The sequence below is a fragment of the Phoxinus phoxinus genome, assembly GCF_949152265.1.
Source record: "Phoxinus phoxinus genome assembly, chromosome: 2".
Taxonomy (NCBI): Eukaryota; Metazoa; Chordata; class Actinopteri; order Cypriniformes; family Leuciscidae; genus Phoxinus; species Phoxinus phoxinus.
In genome coordinates, this window is record NC_136877.1 from 30,500,136 (window position 1) to 30,510,279 (window position 10,144).

General features: G+C 36.6%; 1 protein-coding gene across 1 annotated transcript in view; it reads right to left on the reverse strand.

Moving 5' to 3' along the window:
• The window catches only part of cep89 (centrosomal protein 89), a 114,416-nt gene extending 106,341 nt beyond the window's left edge, over positions 1-8,075 (reverse strand). Inside the window, exons 1-8 of the mRNA XM_079592411.1 lie at positions 7,846-8,075; positions 7,515-7,621; positions 7,124-7,279; positions 5,390-5,612; positions 5,004-5,079; positions 3,849-3,883; positions 3,010-3,067; positions 1,011-1,144 (exon numbers count right to left, since the gene is read on the reverse strand). Of these exons, the coding sequence (XP_079448537.1) occupies positions 1,011-1,144; positions 3,010-3,067; positions 3,849-3,883; positions 5,004-5,079; positions 5,390-5,612; positions 7,124-7,279; positions 7,515-7,621; positions 7,846-7,938 (882 nt within the window). The 5' untranslated portion in view covers positions 7,939-8,075. The remainder of the gene's footprint in view (positions 1-1,010; positions 1,145-3,009; positions 3,068-3,848; positions 3,884-5,003; positions 5,080-5,389; positions 5,613-7,123; positions 7,280-7,514; positions 7,622-7,845) is intronic.
• Positions 8,076-10,144: the final 2,069 nt, after the last annotated feature.

The following is a 10,144-nucleotide window of genomic DNA, read 5'->3' on the forward strand; positions in this document are numbered from 1 at the left end:
CTAAAACCCCGGGTTACCATTCTTATTTGCATATTTGCATTGTCAATGTCATTGATTGGATGAATGCAGCACATTATCTGTTCTGCTTATATAAAGGCTCTAGCATTGCGCAATCCTCATATTATACATTGCCGACTATACCTCAAGTTTATACTGACTTTATACTTGGACTTTTTGGACTATAAAGGTAAGAATTAAACTTGTCTTCACTCCAATTGTTGAGTTTTCTGTCAGCAATTGAATTTTCCCCCCTCAAACACTGAAACATAGCCTTCTGTTTACAACATGTTAAGTTTCTGTGACTATACACCAGCATGTGAATATGAAGCATGTTGCAATGCAGAGTTAACACAGCAAAAGTGGTTCTGACCCTGCTCCTAAATTATAAGTGTGAAATGTTCCTCCTTAACATGGGGTTAAAAGTGGGGTTTAGAACGACGATAACCCGGGGTTAAGCACAGTATGAAAAGCCCTATACAGTCTTTACTGGTAAATTACCTGTAAAAAATTATTTAAAGATCATGTGTGAGCAGTATCTTTTTTAAAATGGGGTATCTTTTTAAAAAATCAGTTTCTCCAAGACGTGGATGAAGAAAAAGGTGCTGCATTTAAGAAGAAGAAAAAAAGACACACCCGCTTGTGAGAAAAGCACATTTGTGCATTTACTAGTAAATTTAAGGTCAATCTGGTAATTTTACGGTAATTTATCAGGTTTAATACGTGAAAGGGGCTTATGAATCTCTCTTTAATAAGCTCAAAGCCAATGTCTATAGACATTTACAGTACTCCAGTTTACATCAACATCTCCTTGTACCATTCATTTTTCACATCCATTTGTCTGCCAAAAAAACACACGGCTGGCAACCAACCTCATATTGTATCAGTTGCTTCTCCCCTTATGTTTATTCTCATATCATGCATTTGTCTAATTACTTCTGAATCTCACACTAACAGCCTCGCACCTTCCTCTTACCCATCCACAGTCAGTGAAATTCTCTATGGCTTCTCACCTGCTTCAACCACTTCCTCAGACTACAGAGTATAGTACTTCTTTTGACACCTCTAAGAGCTGTAACATCCCCCACCTCCCCAAACACTAGCCACTTAAACCTGATGTAGTGCACTTCATCTCTGAACTCTCTTGCTGTTCCACAACACGTCCTTGGATATCAGAGACCTGACACAGTGAAAGAGAACAATATGCAGAGACATTGTACTATCATTTCACAATTAACACATGCAGCCAGGTCCATCCCACTCAAATCATTCTCCATCCTTCTGCTATCCACTGCTCACCCCTCTTACATCCTTACTCACTGCTGAGGACTTCATAACCTACTTTCAATGACCTACGGATGTTGACAACTTTCTCAATCACAAGGTGATTCTGTTGTGTCAGAACTTTTCAATGATTCGCTTGATCTGGTTCAAAAAACTGATTTGAACTGATTAATTTACAAATCAGACCCAGTTCCAGTTCACTCTGATCCAATTGAAATTGCATGAAAAAAAGACATTAAACATTCCTTTTCATTTCCATGAAGGACAGTCACAAGGGTTTGGAACAGCATGAGAGGATACAAGTAAATGACAAATAAAATGTCTTCACTTAACATGGACTCTATCTTGTACAATATTAAAATCCAACATTTAGATCTCACTGAAGGTGGAAATTATAAGACAGACTGCAGTGCATGCTATATTACATCATGATTGTCAAACATCCTTACCCAAGATATTTTGCTTGACTCTTACAAGGCTTAAAAACGGATATTGACCCTTTATTGTGAGTCCTAGTGGAGCTGTATCATCCTTGCTCTCCTTCTAATCTAGTTTGCCTTCTCCTTGATCTGTCTGTGCCTTGGTCTCTAAAGTTACAAACACTGACAAGATGTTGTCTGCGTTTCTGACATCTCAGCCCTAGATTAGACCCCAAGGTCATCCTCATCTCATCTTCCAGCAAAGTTCTTCCTCCACTGGAAGTCTCTGTTGCAGTTAAACGTGACACAGCCATTGTCTGCTGGTGCATAAAAAGCTTGGCAGTTGTCCATTGATCACTTTGCAGCAACTGCCCAGACCTGCTGTTTCATGCTCTATTTTAGAGGGTAAATCCATCCTTCCTGCAATCCTCTAGGCTAGACTAATGCAGGTTTGCTTGCATCTGCCATACCTCTCGAGTGAAACTAAACTATACCAATTTCATTATATCCATAGAAAAAACAATATGGAATTTGCTAGTCATTTCATATAAAAGCCACACACAGAATACAGCATGCTTATTTCAATCTACTCCTAAACAACTAATAGCAATTTCCTTTAGCATTAACAACTTCTTTAGGAGTGGGTTTAAAAAAACTCTTTACTGTCACCACTGAGGACAATAGAAAGAAACAAAATGACTGCAGTGGAGGAAAAGGAGAAGCAGGGAATACATCAAGCAAATGTCGAGGTAATTCCAGTCTCTGTCCTCATAGTTATTTTACCGTAGTTATAGCCTCATCTCTCTCATTTCTCATTACTGACACAACCAATAAGCCATGAGAGAAGCTGACTGAGAAGACATTTGTTAAATTGGCAGAGGCATTACTACCATTTTTTATTACGATTACCTCTTACAAACGCAACACAGTAACCACCTAATTTGTCTCTAGTCTGTTCTCTAATCTAGTCTGTGTGCTTGAATAAATTTGACATCAATTGATCCTTCGCCTGTCTGGTTAGTTTGTCGGACAAAATGGTGGTTTCGGCATTATGATTACTCAGATCACCTGTCAGTCAAACTCCCAGCAAAGGGTGAATTAGATGTTTACAATGTCCTTAATTTGCTCTCTCTCAAAAAGAAACTGGAAAGATGCTTTTCTTTCAAAGCTTTGAGGATTCCTAAAAAGGGGACACATTTCTCATGGTCTGACTTTTTTTTTTTTCAATGAGCCCAGGTTACATTGCACATGATTTGCTGTGGAGTTCAGCTGTTGTGATGGATAATGTTATGGCAGAGAGGGGAAGTACCTGGAGATGCCATGCTCCCACGAGAGACCGATCTTGGTTGTCGTAGCAATGATGGCTGCTATGGAGACAGGGGGAAGTTTTTACTGATTAAATGGTTCTTACTGCAGAATATCAAAGACCACAGACTGAATTACTAAATATATACAATAGTGAAAAGTGCAGTATGCTTGCTCAATAGAGGCAATTTAACTCTACTAATGAGCAATTTTCCACATTAAGAGTTGAGATTAGATATCTTCTGGTAAAGGTCTCCCAGTCCCAGCAGGAATGGTAGCATTCTGATCTGACAACATGGAGTTATAAGACAGTAAGTGGCTGGTCAGTGTGCACATGTGCATGTGTGTCTGCATATTAACAGAGCACAGGTTCACATGGCCTAATTGGGGTGTATGTGTGTATGTGAATACATGGATGTATTAGCTGTCAGATCAGAGAGCCACTTACTAAATAGTGAATCAGAATGGTTGTGATAGTCTCTTGTGCCAGAAATAGCTGAGATTATTAATAAGCTCTGTCCCTTGTTCACCTTCCCACTCTCTCTCATCCTGTCTGATTTTCATTCACACTCCTTCACTGATAACAACCTCTGTCTTGGTCTTTCTAAAGGTGCCTTTAACCTCTCCCTCTATGCCAGTGTCATTTTTCTCCTCTGTCTTTAGAGAATTTGTTGAGCCCTGGGGCAGAATGACCTTTAGTCCAGAGTAAGACCACACCAGGATTCAACATAATTGACATTCCTACAGCAGCTTCAGAAAATTAGCTTTAAACCCTGAATTAACTGAATCAAAATAATGACTTCAGCTTCTCATTATGGCTGATCTGATGAGAGGTTCTCTTACCGTTTGAGCTGCTCCTTCCTGAACCACAATTTCCTCTAAAATACAAAACTGTATTAATTATAGTCATCAAGCTGCATGCAACATTACCAGGGCTCTCAAAGTCAATGGAGTGGAATGAGAGAAAGATACGACATAAGATAAGACATTAATATTTTATATACTATGTATATATACTGTATAGTATAAATAACACACACACTATATATATATAATATATATATATATATATATATATATATATATATATATATATATATATATATATATATTTATTTATAAAACGGTTAGTTCCAATCCTTGATTTTGATTGGCCAATAGCTGTGTTTTATTCACGATAAAACACGGCTATGACCGCTTCACCCAACTACTATGTATCACTACACAACACCCCTAGCAACCACTCTTAGTACCTTAAACACATTGATCTTATCGATATTGTTCATTGAAGCTATAGTAGAGTATTGTGAGAGACAAAAATGTCCTTTTAACAGTTAAGGGGTTTTCCCGTGACCATAGTCATCTGTCAGTTGCGTCTTCCTTCTCCGTGATCACAAGTTTGAGTCCTTTCAATGTAAAAGTCTTCTCTACTGACTCACTCATAAAGAAAGTCTTTGCCGCCATCTATTGGCGAAATAATGTATGTAACGTTAACTTCTGTTGCTGTTTACGGTCAGGGACTATTTTTTCCAGCAGAAGGAAGGCTTTTAGTGATTTTACTTCATGAAAGTTGCATAGATACATATTTTTCGGCTTTAATAGTTGTGTTGTGTAGTAACAGTTTTATAAAAGCAATAAGGTACTCGAGGCAAGTGCTGTATCGTGAATAAGTCACGGCCGAAGGGGTTGCAGGCACTCCACTTCGCGTGCCTAACTTATTCATAATACAGCACAGCCTCTCGTACCTTATTGCTTACATAGAAAACATTTAAAATAAAGTTATACATGTTATATAAATACTATATAACATATTTCACAATATTACCCATTTTTGTATTTTTCATAAAATAAATTAAGCCTCGCTATAAGAGACTATCTATCTATCTATCTATCTATCTATCTATCTATCTATCTATCTATCTATCTATCTATCTATCTATCTATCTATATATACATACATACATACATACATACATACATACACTTTTTTTAGCAAACCTTCGGTCTGTAGTGGAGACACAATATCGAATGCAGAGTCTTCTGTCTCTTCATCAACGTCTGAATTGGTCTTGTCCTGAAAAAAAAAAAGATTAATTCATTCAGTAAACTTTATACATATTATATGCATAATAATCTAAATAAATGCTGCTGTAAATAGTGGATAAACAAACATCACAAGCTATAAAAAATATGTATTGAATCAGATTTCAATTCATATCCCTTTATGATCACAGACTGGGTTTTGATTTAGAGCAGGATTTGAATAAATCTGTAGCTCCACCTAATGGTGAATTTTAGTAAATGAATCAAATGCATAACAGGAGAAACAAATCCACATACAGACCCAAACAAACAAACAAACAGACACAGACACATAACTGTACCTTCCTGTGTTTTACTGGCACGGCGTAAACAACATTTATGTCATCAGCTCTGCTCTGCCTCTCAAGGGACTGATACACATGATCTTCATCTTTCTCTAGTCCCTCCACCTCATCACTGTCATCACTGTCATCACCTTCATCATCATCATCCTCATCTTCATCATCAATAGTATGTCTTAGGGGCACAGGGGGTCTTTCTGTCATTGAATCTGGCCATCTGTCCCTAAAGTGAGAGAGTAAATTCATTAATTTCATGTGTCTTGCTCAAATAATAAAAATCCACATACCGGTATTTAAATTGCATAAAATGTGTTGACAAGCTATTGCTGGTTAAACCACTATCTGTAACACATCCTCTCAAAAGAGTTTAATCAGACCAAAGACTAAATTTGTATGTAAACTACTTTCCCCCCTGCTGAACCAATAATGTCTATCAATGTGGCCTGCTGTGTTACCCTGATAAGAAGACATTCTGTTGTATTATTGACGATGATTGTGCTTTCAGAATTTAAAGGATTAGTTCCCCAAAAATGAAACTCATCACCATGTCGTTCGTGTGTGAAATTCTTTCTTCCATTGAAACATAAAGGACAAATTACAGAAATCGATACTAGTCGCTTTCGAAACTCAAAAATGATGATAAAGTGTCATAAAAGTGGTCCACATAACTTGTGCACTATATTCCAAGTCTTCTGAAGTCATAGCTTTGTGTGACAGGCAGAACTAAATTTAACAGACCAATTCATTGTAAACACCTGTCTATTCCACCTGTTTTATTTCGCATAATTTCCACATTTATTTCTCATGAATGTGCCAAGGAGAGAAAAACAAAGAATAACAACTTAAATATTAGCATTTTCTTCACAAAAACGGCTTCAGAAGACTTGGAATATAGAAGGCATTACTTGTAACAACATGTTTATGTTGATTTTTTTATGGATTATTATTTATTATAAATTATTTATTCATGCACATCATATTTTTTTAATTCATGTGCCCTCATATTCTTTGACTTTAATCAAAATAACTTCCCCTCCCTCATGCAGCGCCATCTCTTCTCTGATGAGATTTTAACTGGCTCGAGTGTGGGACAGCCTTTCACTCACAGCAATAGCAAACAAAAAACATCCAACCAATTCCTGTTAGTCAAATTCAAGTTTTGTCCTATGTTTCTTCTTGTTTGAGAAGCCGTTTCACTCGGATATAGCCTATGTAATGACACAATAGCGAAGAAAAGACTATCGCAACAGACTAGTCTTACCAGTTAGACTTAATTTGTTTTTCTTTAAGACTGTTCATAACTTTTTTAAATCAAAATTTGATACCTAAAAGGACTGAATGCCCCCTGACTAGGGCTGTAAACGATTAATCGAATCCGAAATAAAAGTTTGTGTTTACATAATATATGTGTGTGTGTTGTGTATAATTATTTTGTATATATAAATACACACACATACATGTATATATTTGAGAAATATTTGCATTTATATACTGCATATATATTTTTAGATGATTTATATTATATATAAATATAACTATTTTATATACAAATAACGAATTTTTCTTAAATATATACGTGTGTGTATTTATATAGTTGTAATATTCAAATATAATATGCAACTATATATTATATAATATACGGCCAAATATCGTCATATCCTAACAAACCATAAACCAATGGAAAGCTTATTTATTCAGCTATCAGATGTTTTGTGGTCCAGGGTCACATATTACCTGGTATAAAGTGCTGTGGCAGCATAGGGCTCAAAGCCAGTTTGGCTGTCTGCACGTGAACAATCACTCTCAGAGTAAGATCTATGGCGTGGAGGAGGAATGGCAACAGTACGGCCTGTCAAGGAGGAAGACAATATGGCAGCTGCCAAGGCAGACCTGTAACAGATATCAGAGAGATAACAAAGTTTACAGATAAAAAGCATGTAAATATATTAGAAAAATAAACCTGAAACAGGAATGTTCGATGAAAAACATTATGGCTAATGATTAGTGAATTAAGGGACCCTCAATATGCATTGAGAGCTGTGTAAAATGATGGAGGGGAAGTGATCTGAATGGATTGTGATCTTTTATATACTGTCTATGATTGGGATATGGTATGTGGGTATACCTGGGTCTCTCTGGAGAGGGGTTGGGGCTTCGTGGGGGAGGAGTGCGGGGAACAGCAGGTCTGGGGGCAATGGTGGCAGCAGGGATCAAGCCATGAGCTATATTCCGCTAAACAACCACAACCGCAAACAAGATCACACATTTTACTACATCACAGGATACACGTGTTAAAGCAATCCAGTAAGTTACCATTGGTAAGTAAGTAAATACTGAGTTCTGAATTAATGTATCTTTTTATAGGTTGCTTAGTAACTTACCACGGACTTAGCCACAAAGTGTAAAACGTTAGCTTATATTACAGTTAACTTATATTTAAGCAATAGAAGACTTACAAATTCTCTCTTCTCTTTTCTCCTGAAGCTGAAGTTGAATTTGGATGACATAGTCCTCAACAAACTTCCTCGCTTCGGTGAGAGATGTGACATTAAGATTTATGAAAACCGCGGTCAGGACTGATCTTTCCAGAGCTATCGGTGTGACAAAACTATGTTTTATAGCTCATAACTGACAGGTTTATAGGTTATTTTTTTATAAACAACGATTATTTTCATCGAAATCTTAATGGATTCAACTCAACTTCACGTAACTAGACGCTTTCCATGAAAAAACCTTGAAATATAACAACTCCTCCTATTGGTTTGCGTGTGCTCGCTTAACCAACCAGCGTTGCTTTTTAATCCTCTTAGCAACGGCGTCGTGCCACGTGTGAGAGCGGCAGTTCTCCAGCAGAGGGCAGTCTCGACCACAACTGTGAAGTGTGCACGGGAGAAAGGTGTTTGAGGAAAAATAATAAAGGTTGATTTGTATTAGTTATTATTGACTTTTCTGTTGTCTGTGGATCATTTTAAATAGCTTTAAGTAAAGATTGAAATGTATAATGTATAAAATATCGTTTTGGCTTTCACCCAGGCATTGTGACCTCAGAATTTCCAAATAACAGAATTAAAGTCTATTTGAAAATATCTATATGAAGACCTATTTAAAGACCCCATGATCTTTCACCTTCTTGTTGTGCCGCTCAAGTCTAAATTTGACCCCAAATTAGTTGACAATTTCTCAAATTGAACCCCACACATAGCCTACTTTTCGCTATGAGGGTGCAATGGAGTTAAAGGCCAGTTAAATGTAATTTTAACCAAAAACACCAAACACTAAAGGCGACAAAACCACTACACTTTCCTAAACATGATTTATAGTTTTGCAGGGGATTTTGTGAATTACGCATAAGCATAACCTAAAATTGTAGCTCTATGATGAACACCATTCGTTCAACTAACATTATAACAGAATATGTTAAATGTTAAGCTAACATTATGAAATTCTGCAAGTGTGTTCCACAATTCTTCCATGCTTTTTACTTTATTACTCCATATTCTACTACTACAACTATTATTATTATTATTATTGATCTTGCCTAAATCCTCAGAACATGCACTGAAAGTAGGAAATAGGTCAGTATCACTGTCACATCCAGAGATTTAACAGTTTTTAATCCTATTGTGTAGCTACTATCTGTGGAGTCAGCCCCGCAGGAGTGAAACCTTCTATACTTAGCATCTAATCTTCATGACACAGTATTTGACATAAATACATTCACTAAAGTCTATAATGGCATAAAACTGTTCCATATCCAGTTTTCATTTAAAGAAAACAATGTAAGTTGTCATTGCAAATTTTTGGTGTACTACACTAGTATTCATTTCAATAAGTATGTGTCATCTCCTAACTTGACTTGTAAGTGGGTTTATGCTTTCTGTGTTTTTACAAGACTGCTGAAGAGGAGAAAGTGGGTGAGTCATACTGTTAGAAATCACTCTGGTGGAAAGTGTTCCCGTTAAAAGCAGACTCATGTGGGATATGTAAATGATTCCAGTAAAGCTCCAGTTTTTGAATAAAAGCTATTGTTGAATCAGTCCTGAATCCTGATGTATTTCTGATATAAATGTTCTCCAGCTGTAGGAGATGCAGAGACATCTTCTCTATCTTTCTCTTACACACACACACACAACCACTGTGACATCACTGCTGACGTTTGTAAGCAATCTCTAATAACCTAACCAAAGCCACACCATAAAACTCCCCTGTCTGTGAGTGATTTAAAATCCATTAGTCCACCACACCATTTTCACTGCCCAGATTCACATGTGCACAGAGCACAACACTATGCTTTTCCTTTAATACAAAGAGGGGAACAGAGTGTGAATCTCTTTCGCTCTTTTTTTACTGAGGTTCCTCAGAGTTATAGAGGTCAATCGATAGTTATATTATTATGGTATTACTGCATTTTACTCTCTAATGGTAAGATTACTCCTCTCTGCCCTACCTTTACATTGAGTTTAACATACAAGTCACATAGGGCAACAAGGCTTTGAAATATATATACTTCAGAATTCTCAATGGAGAAGTTGGTAATAGATGACTAAATCATAGTCATGTCATAATCTACATTGTCTACTGCGTATTTGTCTTAAAAAAATACAAATCGGAAAAATAAATTAGGGCAAAACTGACACAATCTGCTTTATAACTGTCAAAACTTATTCATGCATGACCTGTATTAAGATATAACCACTTGCTTACGCAATTGTTACTTTTAACCAGAATTGGCATGGTTGGGATGATTACACAGTG